The sequence below is a fragment of the Vanessa tameamea genome, chromosome 15 (genome assembly GCF_037043105.1).
Source record: "Vanessa tameamea isolate UH-Manoa-2023 chromosome 15, ilVanTame1 primary haplotype, whole genome shotgun sequence".
Taxonomy (NCBI): Eukaryota; Metazoa; Arthropoda; class Insecta; order Lepidoptera; family Nymphalidae; genus Vanessa; species Vanessa tameamea.
The window spans coordinates 4,201,610-4,216,237 of record NC_087323.1 but is presented as its reverse complement, the minus strand read 5'-3'; the positions used below and the strand labels follow the sequence as shown (position 1 = coordinate 4,216,237).

Sequence of the window (14,628 nt, the reverse complement as noted above, 5' to 3'; positions counted from 1 at the left end):
TTATATACCATAATGTGAGCAGACATACTTTCTGGAAACGCACTACGGTACAATATTGATAATGGCGTTCAAAAAATGTTTTCAAATGCTGTAAAGTAAGAACTAAATTAATTAATATTTCATTTGTGAGTATAATTTATAGTCTACCGACTTATGGGAATAACTCATTCATTGCAAACAGTAAGTGCTTCAACAATATTGAATTTATATTAAATATATATACAGCTTTATATCATGTTCAGTTGTACCTATATAAAAATATTCATTGGACAGAAATATTTACATGACTATATATAGTTATTAGTTTACACTTTACTTACTTGATTAAAAAACAGAAACATTTTACTAAGTACTGATAAATTACAATGTTGGGAATGTGAATGTATTTCGTAACTACATTCAATAAAAATTATTGCTTTAAATGACTTGTATTAATAAGAACATTTTTCATTTGTAATTAATGAGTTCTTGCCACTAGCTGAATATTGACCACTCATCTCATCAAGTGATCCTACTCATCTGCCTACCTTCTTCTTCTTCTTCTTGTTCTTAGTCGTTTCCTCATTACTGAGGGTCGTACACTTTGTGCCACCTTCCACCTGCCTAATAAAGTCATAAAAAAAAATTGGTTTTTTAGATGTGGGCTGATCGGAAGAACAAAACAAAAAGAAAAGCTGACCTCATATTAAGCAAAAAGTAATTAAATTCAAGCCAAATACCATCATTTACTAAACTTGAGTTTAAATTGTTGAGAATGATAATTACCATGTTAATGATCTTTTGCACTCCTTCAACCTGAATGTGGATGAAAGTTAATATAATAAAAAATATAATTATGAGTTATTTCTTAGAAACTAAAACATTTAAAATACAATATACTCTATACTATATACTAAAAAAATCAATCAACAATAAATAATCAAAATGTAAAATATTAATGTTAAAATATTAGTATAGTTTAATTTGCAAGATTGCAAATGCCTTGCTTTGTGACTGATTAGCTACATATTGTTGAATTTCCGATACATAATAAACTAACTAAAAAAAATGATATAAATGAAGAAGAAGAATATATAAATGATAATATTATAGTTATGGATTATGATGAATTTTTTTTTATATTGTCCAGACAGACATATGACTACACTCCACCTGATGGTAAGTGGAAGTGGAGTCCAATCATGAACAGTACAGTACAGAACTAGTACAGTCAGCTAGAATAAGCTGCACTAGTCACCCTAGCCTTGCCAGCCCGTGAGATTCATCTTCACACCTCATTTGAATTAAAAATAAAATGAAAATCTATTATTACTAATCTACTACACACAAAAATCCAAATATTACTTTATTATTAGTAAATCTTAACCATTAGAATTTTATTTATTCTATAATAGAATAAATAAAATGATAGTTATTGTTTAATTATAAACCCAAAAAGTAAACCTGTTGTCTTTAAAATAAGCCTGATCATACACTCACTTTAATGCTAAATTGGGTATAAAGCCAGTTTCTTTTTCTAAAGGATCTTTGTAATAATGAAGTTTTTATTAAGAAATATATATTTTTTATATTATTCACCAGTAATTTGAATTATTAATATGATCAAAAATATTTAGTATTTAAAATTAACATGTAAAAATGGATTGTTTGACAAAATAGATTATATTATTTTTATTTCTGTATTACAGGTAATGAATGCTTTGGTTCAAAAAATAAGGTAGTTCCTATGGAAGGTATTTAATTGTAGTATTTAATAATATTTTATTTTTTAAAAACACTATCTAATGTAATGTTCTTTTTATGTTTCAGAACGAAAATGATAAGATTTTATTATTACTGAAAAATGTAACACATCAAATTGAGGACCTATTTTAGATATAGAGAGACAATACAGCATAATGAGGAATTAAAATTAAAAGGACTTGAACTAAAATTAAAAGGTGATGAGTTAAAGTTGAAAAAAATTGAAGTGAATAAAGTAATTTTCTGTCAAATATTGAAGAACAAAAGGTAAAAAATAATGCAGGATATATCATCTTCATTAAAGGAGTTAGTTAGTTAGTATTATATAATTGATTAATTCAGAAATAATATTGAATTTTATGTTCTATTAAAACTGTATATATGTGAATGACATATTTTTATTTAAATAAAATGCAATAATTGTTTTTTTTTTTCAGATTGCTGGAATGAACGAAAAATATTAACACTATGCTTCACAATGTAATGTAAATTTTATGGAAGAAGGAATGTTTGAAGGTATATTAAAAAAATGTAAATTATTTAAGGAGTAAAGAATATTTTTATTTTAGATTCTGATTTTCTTTAATTTGAAATAATTTAGTCAGTTTAAAAAAATAAGTTTTATTCAATATATAACACCTGCTTTTTTAAAATAATTAAAATTAACAAAATGTTTAAACATAGAAAGGAGTCTTGAAGACACTACATAATCATCTACAATTTGGAAACAAACAATATCATTTTATAATGAAAATGTAACAAATAATTATGGTATCTATCAACAGTTTTCTTAAAAATAGTATTTTTTTACACCATGATCAATGGTCATAATCAATTATTTTAACTATATATTTAATAATTATTTCATGTTTGAAACAAAATCTTAAATATATACAACATTTGCATCCTTTTCAAAGATGTTAATTTTTTTTAAATATATGTCATTTATGATATTAAAAATATAAATGATCAAATTTAAGCAAGATAATTTATCCCAATATAATAAATAAAAATATCTAGCTAGTTTTTTGTCTTGTTTTAGGATGTAATTGTTTGAAACACTTTTTAATATTACCTTATTTTTACTGTGAATTTAGAGTAATTGACAGTAACATTAATTGCTTACTTTAAAAATATTTATAATAGAAAATGAAATTGTTTTCTGGAAGAATAACAATTATTAATATTATTTATAAAATTAGACACTAATATAGTGTCCTGTTACTAGCTTATAATAATGTGTGAGTAAATTTATGATTTGAGAAGTCTTAAATAGTTAGGTCTCAGTTTACTCAAAGTAGCTGCATCTAGTTCTGATCTTTTATGTATTCTGAGATGACTCTTCATATTACATCTTTGAGCATATCCTCTGTCACAAATGGGACATTTAAATGGAGTCTCCCCAGTATGTAGTCTCATGTGTTCCTTTAAATAGTCATCATGATAGAAACTGCTTCCACATACAGAACAAACAGCTGGCCTTTGACCTGAAATACATAAAAAATTAATAAAAGAGAATATAAGATGAGCCAGATGTAGTAATAAGAGATAACATGAAATAAAACTTTACCTGTATGTGCTGATCTTTCATGTACTATGACAGATTTAGCACATTTGTATAATTTATTACAAAATTTACATTTATATTGTTTCTTTGGTTTCAAATGTTTGTTATGTACATTTTTATTGTGACTGCTGAGTTCTCCTTTAAAGGCGAATCCTCGTCCACATATTGCACATATAAACTTTTTATCTGGGTCATGTTTTCTTTTCATATGTCTGTTTAAGTAATAATCAGATACAAATAATCTTAAACAATGTACACATTTAACAGGGTTCCTGAAATGTACATTTTTCTTGTGGATTGATAATTTATCTTGATTTTTAAATACTTCACCACATAAATCACATAATTTTGGTGGGTTTGGTTTCTTTGTTTTTGGTATTTTTACTTTTATTCTTTTTCGAATTTCAGGTTTTTTTTTCATCCGTTTCAACTTTACTAGGGATTGCTTACTTTTACTGGAGTTTAAACTAAAAAGAAAACTAATATTGTTAGACATTTCTCAAAGGTATTGGAGTTGGAAGGCCAAGATTTTTTATCAATATTCAAAAATTTGGTAATTTTAAAATTTATCAATATTTAAAAATTTGGTAATTTTAAAATTTGATAAAAAAATACTTTTGAAATTAATAACAAATAATTTCTTATTTCAAACTAAGTTGTCACATTTCCAGACAGCAAGTTTATATATCATACATAATCTATTAGAAATGAATATGAAATTGAGTTAAAGCCAAATAGATTTTATAGAATAAAATTAAATAATATTACCACCATTCATCACCATTCCATGCAAATTCACCTTCTAATATAGAAGAGGCTAATTTATTTGTGATTTGTTTACTATTTGTTTTGGGAACACCTCTTTTTCTCTTAACGATTTTTGGTATTTTTTCCTTCTCTACCTTGAACTTAAGTTTAAGTTGTAATGGTTTAAAAAAATCTTGATGATGATCACTTAATTCATCTTCATCGTCACTTTTATACTCATTTTTTATGGTTTCTATTTCAATCTCTTCTTCAGACTGTTCTTTACAACTTACACTACTAAGCTCCTCATTTTCACGCTTTAAAATATCCAATCCATTTTCCAATATTTTACATGTGTCCCTGTATTTGTTGATAAAACTACATGCCACATTTAATATATCATTGCACGCCTGACATATAAAACGTGGGTAACCCTCTATATCTTCTATCTGTAAATTTAAAAAAGAACGCTCAAATTCAGCTCAAGTCAAGTCCAATGAATGAAATTCGAGATTATTTATTATTATAAATATATGTACCTTTTCTTTCAAACATAATGATAGATTAGATTGTATATCACAGTTTTCATCTTCATTCTTTGCAAATATAGAAATATTGGCCCCATTTTCTAAACAGATTCTGCATAAATTTATTGAAATATTTTCTTCCATGTTAGGAAATTAGACTTTATTACTTAACTGTTTTAATCATATATGATATTTTAGAAATACAGACCTCATTTTTCATTCTCATGTTTTATCGTAACATTTGCAAGATCAAACATTTTATGAAATTTAATTATTATTTGTGATAGTTAATACTTTAAATTCTTCATACACTTGTTTAGTTGTTTGACAACATTATAAATTAGAGTTGACATTTGACAATAGAAATCAAAATATGTCATTTAAGACAGTTTTCTGTTGGTAAGATCGTCATGGATTGCTACAAATAAAATAATAATTATTCTATGAAATAATAATTAAATTTGGAAGCCTCTGATTAATTAAAAGTAACCTTTGAATCATTAATGGAGTAATAAGTTTTCATATTTGTTATTACATATTTGTATGAAAATATGTTTTGATTTTTTTTTTGGAAAAATCGGATACATATACTAAATTATTTTTTTTATAAAGGAGATCACAAGACCAGCCATAGACACACATTTATCACCAACTTGTCTTCTGTCATCAGGTGATTGGAATTGGGAGTAAAAATCCTGAATAGGGATAAAACGCCAATATTTTCTTAAATCAATATGTCTGGAAAGGATAAATTAGCGATTTTCCCTTCTCGGGGGTAAGTTGAACATTAATAATTGAATCATTAAGTAATACTCTTTCTAATAAAATTATTCGTAGATGATACGATTTTTATTTTGCGTTTTAGGGCTCAAATGTTAATAAAAGGCCGTCTGGCTGGAGCACAAAAAGGCCATGGTCTCTTGAAAAAGAAAGCAGATGCTTTACAAGTTAGGTTCCGTATGATCCTGGGAAAAATTATTGAGGTAAGATGATCTTTTTTATTAATAGATAAACTCATGAAATTATTGTTTTGAAGAAACTCTAAGTGAAATAATAAAGTATACTATTAATTATTATAGAATAAATATAATTTTACTTAAATTAAATTTTGCTTTAGCAATTTAACTCTAGTTAAATTATGAAATAGTTACTATAAAGGTACTCACTATATTGGGTAATTTCTATAAAAAAAACAAGCAAAAAATTTATCATTAACCATTTTTTTGTGCAAATAAGTGTATCAATGTTTCTTAACATGCCTAAATTAATTGAAATCAATTATTTTTATTGGCTTATCTTAACATGGTTTGGCCAAGTAATATACCAAGTAAAACATTAATTAATTTTTTAACAATTCATCATATGTTTTAAATAAACATTGATTACTCTCTTTCTGTTATTGAAATAAGAAAAATTGAAAAAAGAAGACAAGGTTGATCACTTCCTAAATAATTTTAATGGTGATGCTTTATTTCCCATTATTTAATGATTGTCAAAATTCAAATAAATATCTAATTCAGGCAATACAATAATTAATATTTTTGCTCTTTATAATGTGTATGCTTAGTTCATCGGTATTGTTGATCAAGAATTTCTTTTGAGAGAAAGTATAAAACTTAATATGAAAATTATATTTATCATGGAAGAATAATCAATTCAAATATGAAATATACTTGCTAATATTTAACATATTTCCATAATATGTAATGTTAATTTGTTTGATCAAGTTATATTTTAAATATATATATTTTGATAGATATTAAATTCTAATAAGAATTGAATGATTTTCATTACTTTTAGAGAAAATATGCATGCCAATTTTGTATTAGATAAGTTGAGTGAATCTATTTAAAAAAGAATAATATTTTTACATAGTCCATTTATTGTGAAAGCTTATTATTTATATTACATCACGCTATGCCCCAAAGGGGTGCGGTAATTCTTGTTTCAAGTGAAAATGTGAGAGCATGTTGTTATATAAAGAATAAAATAATTTAAATATATATGTTACCTGTGCATCACTATGGATAAAGTTGTATTTAAAATTGTATGGTTAAATAATAATTTGTACTCTATGATTATGTAAGATACAATTTCTTTCAGACTAAAACCCTTATGGGTGAAGTGATGAAAGAGGCTGCATTTTCACTGGCTGAGGCTAAGTTCACTACTGGAGACTTTAACCAAGTTGTGTTGCAAAACGTTACTAAAGCTCAAATTAAGATCCGTTCCAAGAAAGACAATGTTGCTGGTAGGTACCTACATCTAAATACATATTATAATTTTAAGATGATTCTGAACTTATTCTTATTGATTATGTTTGTTTATTGCAAGTTGGATACTTCTGCTAAATAAAACAAGTTCTATCCAGCAGTGGCACATTGATAACTCAATGTTTATTTTTATATAAAAAGTTTAATCTAAGTTATTTTAACCAAACTTTAGTCTTAACATAACTTTAGTTGTTAGAAAACATACAGATATATTTGGACAAATAGGATCTCTCACTGACCAGATGACAAAAAATATAATGAAGAGGTTAGCTTATGGCTGGCAGAAATATTGGTTACTAAAAAATTTTATGAAAAGTAAAGTAGGTCTTTACTTTGCTTGATGAGAGGAATACACATAAAAATCTCTTTTTTATGTGTATTTCTCTCATCACCTTTGATATGTGTGTCATGCTGTGCCTAAACCAAACCTATGAGTTTTGTCTATAAGTAAACTTATAGGCCTATACCACTAAATTTATACTAGTCCCTGTTTTCTGATAAAGTAGTCTATTTTATTTTATTTATACAGATATATATTTTATATATATAATCCTATATTGAATCCTTAGCAATAAATGTTATGATTAAAAAGTGTTTGCCTGAATGATAAAAAATGGTTTTATTTCTCTTTCATAAGTCAATTTTGCTAAAAAATAAATAAAAACTGTGTACTAACATTTCTAGTTACTATAAACGAATAATGGCTTAATGAATGATTGTATCACTAATAGAATTTTGATAATTCCATCATTTTATAACAATTATTTCTTCCAGGTGTCACTCTCCCAATCTTCGAGTCATATCAAGATGGCTCTGATACATATGAGTTGGCTGGTCTCGCCCGAGGTGGACAGCAGCTCACCAAGCTGAAGAAGAACTTCCAGAGTGCAGTAAAACTGCTAGTTGAATTGGCTTCCCTCCAGACGTCTTTCGTCACCCTGGATGAGGTTATCAAGGTCACCAATAGGCGTGTTAATGCTATTGAGCACGGTAATGTTTGTTTCTTTATGAATTATTTAATTCTAAGTTTCTTACCATTAACATGTTCTTGATAGACTTATGAAACTAAACTAGATCAAACTAGTATGTCTAATGGGTTACAAAAGCACTAAATAATTAAATTTTATACACAATATTCTTTAAATATATTTAATTAAAATGCAATTTTTTTTATATATTTTTTTAAATAATGATCATTTAATTCATTTAATGTGTATGTCTAATTAAATATTGACAGTTACAATAAAAAACACATATAACTTTTTTGATTCATGGTCCTTGATCACATTTTTTTTAATTATAATTTCTTGTTTCTATACACATCTCTAGATTCTAAAGTCTAAGCAATAAGTATTTATTTAACTCTTTTTTTTTTCATTTTATGTCATAGGTAGGCGGACTGGTTAGGTTAGCTTAGTGGGGCCACCTGACTGTAAGTGGTCACCACTGTCAATAGACATTGTTACTGAAAATAATATTAATCATTCCTGATGTCAGCAATGCACACCAATCTCGGAACTATGATGTTATGTCCCTTGTTTTATAACATAGGTTTGAAAATAATAAACTAATCCTCAAATAAGTATAGTATGTATGAAAAAATAATTATTGTATTTATATTTCTTAAATCCATTAATCAAAGGCATTAATTGCCTACACAACATCCTTATCAAACTTTGTATTTATCTAAAGGGCAAGATATATTTTTTGTTTAGATTATGGTTATGTATTTATTTTAAGAACTGTCTTAAGAATTGTCTATTGGAGTTTTATTTGCCGTTTATACAATTTATATAAGTATAATTTTTCATTTAAGTTATTATCCCGCGGCTGGAGCGTACACTCGCGTACATCATTTCCGAGCTGGACGAGTTGGAGCGTGAGGAGTTCTACCGGCTGAAGAAGATCCAGGACAAGAAGAAGATTATCAAAGATAAGGCAGAAGCGGTAAGCTTATTTAATTCGATTTTTAAACTCAATTTTTTGGACATTGCTTTTATGCTTTCACGACCAAATTACTGAACCGAATTTGATGAAATTTGTTATGAAGCAATCTTGAAACCAAAGAACATAGATAGCTTTTTATGCCTATTTGACGAGCAACGCCTAAAACGCGAGCGACACTTAGTTATATAATATAAAGCAAAAAAAAACGCGTTACAGTGTTTCTCAATTTCGAAAAGGCTTTTTGATAGTTCTCTATGAATAGAGTGACGGACACCGAATATGCTAGTTTCTACGTTGGCAAAATGTTAAGTAAAAATCGTTGAGGAACTATAATTTTACAATTTTTGGGTCATTAGTATCACATATTATATTTAAATTGTGTATAGTGTTGTAATATGTACGCTGGCAACACCTTTTTTTTTCTCCAATAATTTTTTTAGCCGGTTCAAAATACATACTCATTCAACAAGCATATCTTCGACCTGGTAGGTGCCGTGCTATGATGCCGTATGTTGGAAAGTGAATAAAAATCGTTATTCACCCAAACGAAGTAAGACGGGCAGCTAATAATATACAGGTGTTTTTTTTGTACTGGAAGTGGATGCCCAAATCTGCATCGAAATCAAATGAGACTTGGCCCAATTATTTTGAAAATTAAATTTTTTATAAATCAATATGTCCAGGTTCCCGGTTCCCTTTATAGATCCGTTCCTTGTTCAAAATTATGAACAATTTTATTTTTTTCATCGTTTCATATTCGATGATCTTCATGTTCATCCATCCCATCATTATATTATAATTTAATTTTTTTTATATCTCTTGAGTGGATAAATGTTTATTTTTATACTAATTTACATTTCGTACTAATTTGCTAGTAACGATTTCGTATATTGTTGAATATTTTTTATAAAGTAACACTTTTAACTTAAGTACTATTTTTAAATTATTAAGGTTTGATAAATATAAGTAGTACTTAAATAATAAAACTCCATTTCTATATACTTACTTTTTTTGTAATATTTTTGAAATAACTATTCGAGTAATTTTATTTGTTTACAGAAAAAAGCTGCAATGCTCTTGGCGAGCAGAGACGTGCGCGACAACATCGCGAACTTACTCGACGAGGGAGACGAAGACTTGCTCTTCTAAATTCCATTTAGGATCCTTCTATTTAATCTTCGTAGTGCAAGCAGTCAAATTGGAGCCAATCTTTGCTATCCCAGCCTGACCTTAACTTTAATGATTTTTCAATAGTTTTATTGGTGACAATTACTTCTATATATTTTCAATCGTCGCACACATTTATATTTTTACAGTATTATTTTTATCTTTTAAAAGTAACTATTGATTATATTCTTATTGTTATTCTATATAATAAGGAAAATTTTATTGGATTTTTTAAATAATTTTTATCCAATATTAAATCATAAAAATTACATTATTTTAAAGGCTTTCCGGTTTGACTGAATAAAGAAATTAAATGATATTACAGTGTTCATAGCTCTGTATATATAATGTTGTCATTGTTGTTCGCTTGAAAATATAACTTATCACCTGGTGTTATGGTTTAAAGTCCGATGGTACGTAAAATTGGCTGTTCGAGCATATATGTAGGTTCTTGTATGTAAGCATTCCAGCAGTTTTTTTTTTGTGAATACATTTTAAGTTTTATTTGTAAAACTACGATAGAAAAGATAACATTAATTTGTTATCTGTAATCGTTTATTATCTGTGTCACATGAATTTATATTATCTGTAAAATCCGTAGTTACAAATAAAACGTCAAGATCAGTCTAAAGGCCGCGTAAGCTTCAATTGAATGCTTATTGAGCATAAATCTATTTAAGTACACCCGAAATATTTATGGTTTTTGAATTGTTGTTTGATTATAGATCAGTATATTTTAAGTAATCATGTAAATACAAGTTGGTGAAATATTAAATATTATTATTGATGAAATTTATATTTTTTAATGTTACCTGTGAAACACAATTTACTATTTAACTGAAGAATGTCTGATAGTGGATATCAAAACTATAAGGTGGGCAAAATTGATACATTTACATCGATTACAGGAATTTAATCGTGTTGTATTCATTAGTTATGTAAAAATATATAAATGGATATTTATAAATATTAAAATGGATACAACTTCTTCATTTAAATATAAATGAATTGAAAATCGCAGATATTAATGAAACAGTGTTTATTATTTTAGTAATAAGGAAAATAATAATAATAAAAAAAATTAAAGTGCAACAGTTTTGAGGGCTTAGTTAAATTGTTTAATTCTTTATTAAGTATAATTATTTTTTGATAGTGAAAAAATTGATGAAATTCATAGAGCAAATGTACATACATTTCATTTCATTATCTTTGGTTAGTTACGCCAGAAGGCTATATAGACTCGAGTCTATGACGAAGGACTGCTTTAATAATAACATATATAATAAATGATCAGTTAAGCAATACATTCGCACTGAATGAACGATGACTATTTATGCCTATTATAAAAAAAGCTTTTGTAAATGTCCCAATGTTGGGTTAAGGGTTTTTTTTTTGATGTTTCGAGTTCATTCTACAACGCTGGTTCATATGTAGCAGATCCGACACATTCAGGATTCCTCACGTGATTTAATTTATTGTTGAGCCGATTTTGTCCTCGTGTCCTTTATCTTATAGATTCTTCAACAGATGATAAAGCCGACAAGGCGGCTTAGCCCATTCTGAGGCCCTAGGGCGCACTAAAATGTCGGGGCCTGTTCAGTGACGTAGTTAGGGGGATAAAGGCTCCCTTCGCGGCGGTACATTAAAAAAATATCAAGTAAATTATAGACGACATTCTGTTTTTCTTCGACGAGTCCCATTACTCTTCACATACCAAATCGTACCAACTTGTTACGTATAGCAATCGTTTTGATGTTGTCAGTAGGGAAATAAAATCTAGTTCTAGACCACTTGTTCTATTTACCTGTTTGTAAATACTCAGTATTGCTGTTTGAAACAACCTATGAGCTTTTCCATTAACTTCTATGTCTAATAAATAAATAATAAAAAAAACATTCAAATTAAATAATTACGATGTTTTATTGAAAAATGTGCAATCTTATACACGAAAATATTAATTTTTATACCAAATCAGGAAGATTATTTACTTTTTTTTATAAGATAATATTTATTACCACATTTCTTTATCAGACCAAACTCAACAGCGCACCTTAACATTTTACTTATAGATTTTCCTGTTCGCCGTGGATCGTCGGCGACTTTGTAATGACGTTTTAGGAAACCTATCACTCTCCGAGAAGTTAATCCGTTTTTTGAAGGAATTTTGTGGAATGCCCAGAGGACAATCGCAGCCGGTATCGACCTCTTCAGCCCGTGTCTGATTCTGTTGTAATTTAATTTATTTCGAAAGCTACGTCCTGAATAACATGATGTACAAAAACTTAAAAATGAGTTCGACCGCATTAATTTCATTTTTCGTTTATTTTCTTTGTTGACGATGAATTTTATTCCATAAGGGTTCCGATAAATTGATATTTTATTGTACACAATTTTTTTGGCGCGGTTCTAAAAATTTGCAATGACAAACGCATGACATTGTCAATATTATATTTACTTTAAAGGTTTCATTACTTATAAATAAAAATAAACGATTATATAAATATAAACAATTAATGTGATTTTAATATACCTTTAACTTTATAGTCTAATTAAATTATATTTGATATTAGCTTAAAATATATTTTTTCTTCACAGTTAAGACGAAGGATTTATAAAGAAGAGGCTTAACAGAATTTAATATATAATTTTCTAGTTGTGTTACATATGAAACTTGATAAACCAATCGACGAGTTGCCCGACTAGTCGGCGTTCGTTCAACGAAAGGAATGTATCCGGTAACCGGGGGGTGAATTATTGCGACTTCATTTACTATGACGCGGGCGTATCCCGCGATGAATGTAGAACAAGCTTTTGTGCCTCTTATGGATACGTGGCGGAGGAATTTTCTTGTGTTTTAGTCGAGTACAAGCCAGAAATATGCACTTAGTATCGTATTCATGGAACTAGTTGTTCGTTCTAGATTTTAGAAATAAGTTATTGATATTTATTTCAATGTAGTCTAAATATATACTCTATAAGTACATTATGGATAAAATAATGATGTATTGCTTTAGTTTGATTTTGACGCAGATAGAAATTTTGGTTAGTAGGTATTTACTTCTTACATACATTATAGTATTCACATGATAGCCTATGCTGTACGCCTCTTTCGTCTAGTGGAGAGAATGCAGATACCGATATTAATCCCAGTCGGGGAAAAAAAGGGTTTTCTGTCAAGAAATTTTCAATTAGTATTCCGAAGTTTGGTAGTTGGCAATGTTTACATTCTCTTGCTTCGAAAAGCCGTCGAGCGAAACTCTCGGATTATAAGTGGGCACAGGGTGAATAGTTGTGTGCGTAGCAGGCTCTCCGATTTTAAAAATTGGTTAGTAGGATATCACAATGCATGTACAATACACAATATTTAATTAATTTCAACAACAAGCGACTAATGCTGACTTGAGAGCACACTGAGCGAGCATATTCTGATCCCAAGATGACTGTTCCATAGCACACACTCCCAACTCACATGTACATACGCATGAACACACACACGCTAGTACATGCATAATAATAACACCACACTATTAATAATTAGGTGACATTTACTTAAAGCACCAACTGGTTAAGGGCGAGGAGAGGCTGGTAATCTGTCATATTGGTCTTCGCACCTAATATAGATACAAGTATCCCACACAGAATCACCTTAATTGAAATAACAACTAGTTCAAGAACAAATACTGTTAATCATTTATGTGTGAGAGAAAAATAATAAAGTTATTATTATTGTCAATGGTTAAATTATTCTTTATGATGCCCCTTGATGACCTTCGAGACTTATCTACCGGTAAATTACCAAATTTAATGTAAATTCGCCCACGTACGACAAATTGAAATACATTTACGTGATGTACTTATTCAAATTAAAAAAAGTCCTTTTTTTTAAAATAAGCTATTCTTTGAACATCATCTTTCTATGAAGGTCAGCAATCATTGAGGCCAGTTACGTAGAACCATAGTATAGAATAGTATAGGTATATAGCTTAGATTGCTATTTATAATTTGTTTAAGTAAAATAATTTAGGACGGATATTGTGAAATATTGCATCAGCCGAGGATGCATTATTAATCCATTAGCAATGTAAATCATTATTAGATTTGACTTCAATCGAGAAGTTAGTCTTAATTGGAAAATAGCTTTAATTATAAATTGTAATTTTAAATAAATAATTTTAAGTAATTGGTTTTTTTTCAACCATCGTACTGCTACCAACGTAATTGGCCATATTATTTCGAAACGGCATGAAACAAAAACAAATGTTACGTGTATTGCGGTATTATTATAGACAGTATAGAAGATTATTCTGTAATAACAAACTTGGATATCACTGCAGAACACGATCGTGAAATGTGAAAGCGTATGCGTCGTTGCTTATTCATATCAATAAATAAAGCGATGGTTTTTGCTATGCATGTCTAAAAAAAATAATACACATTAAAAAAATACCTAAAGAAGCCCGTTTCGGAGGTTTTAGTGTAAAATATTAATAAAAAAATAATAATAATATTAACAGTAGTTGCGTTTCAAAGCCATGTTTACTTTTAATTTAGACAGTTGACGTGACGAGCCCGAATTTCATATTACTGTTGTAATTTAAAACTATATTAATTTATTGGATGTAAACGCATAACAATAGCGTACCACGAAATGGTTTCC

General features: G+C 28.2%; 2 protein-coding genes and 1 long non-coding RNA gene across 6 annotated transcripts; 2 read left to right on the top strand and 1 right to left on the bottom strand.

The window, feature by feature from the left end:
- Positions 1–1,690: 1,690 nt before the first annotated feature.
- On the top strand, positions 1,691–2,287 carry LOC135193671 (uncharacterized). Its single transcript, XR_010309359.1, has 3 exons — positions 1,691–1,733; positions 1,810–2,010; positions 2,181–2,287. It is a non-coding gene; the product is annotated as an uncharacterized LOC135193671 (long non-coding RNA).
- Positions 2,288–2,665: 378 nt separating this feature from the next.
- On the bottom strand, positions 2,666–4,889 carry LOC113399131 (zinc finger imprinted 3-like). 4 transcript variants are annotated; one of them, XM_026638188.2, is made up of 4 exons: positions 4,597–4,889; positions 4,079–4,506; positions 3,314–3,789; positions 2,666–3,230 (listed from the first exon to the last, which is right to left on the bottom strand). In XM_026638188.2, the coding sequence occupies exons 1-4, from the start codon at positions 4,726–4,728 to the stop codon at positions 2,995–2,997; spliced, it is 1,272 nt and encodes a 423-aa protein (XP_026493973.2). In that variant the 5' UTR covers positions 4,729–4,889; the 3' UTR covers positions 2,666–2,994. The 4 variants fall into 4 exon arrangements, with proteins under 4 accessions (XP_026493973.2, XP_064073222.1, XP_026493975.2 ...); XM_064217152.1 differs by having other exon boundaries at positions 4,082–4,506; XM_026638190.2 differs by having other exon boundaries at positions 2,672–3,230; positions 3,314–3,777; positions 4,082–4,506.
- Positions 4,890–5,201: 312 nt separating this feature from the next.
- Positions 5,202–10,763, top strand: LOC113399135 (V-type proton ATPase subunit D). Its single transcript, XM_026638193.2, has 6 exons — positions 5,202–5,359; positions 5,450–5,567; positions 6,688–6,835; positions 7,632–7,847; positions 8,674–8,804; positions 9,864–10,763. The coding sequence occupies exons 1-6, from the start codon at positions 5,319–5,321 to the stop codon at positions 9,951–9,953; spliced, it is 744 nt and encodes a 247-aa protein (XP_026493978.1). The 5' UTR covers positions 5,202–5,318; the 3' UTR covers positions 9,954–10,763.
- The last annotated feature ends 3,865 nt before the right edge of the window (positions 10,764–14,628 follow it).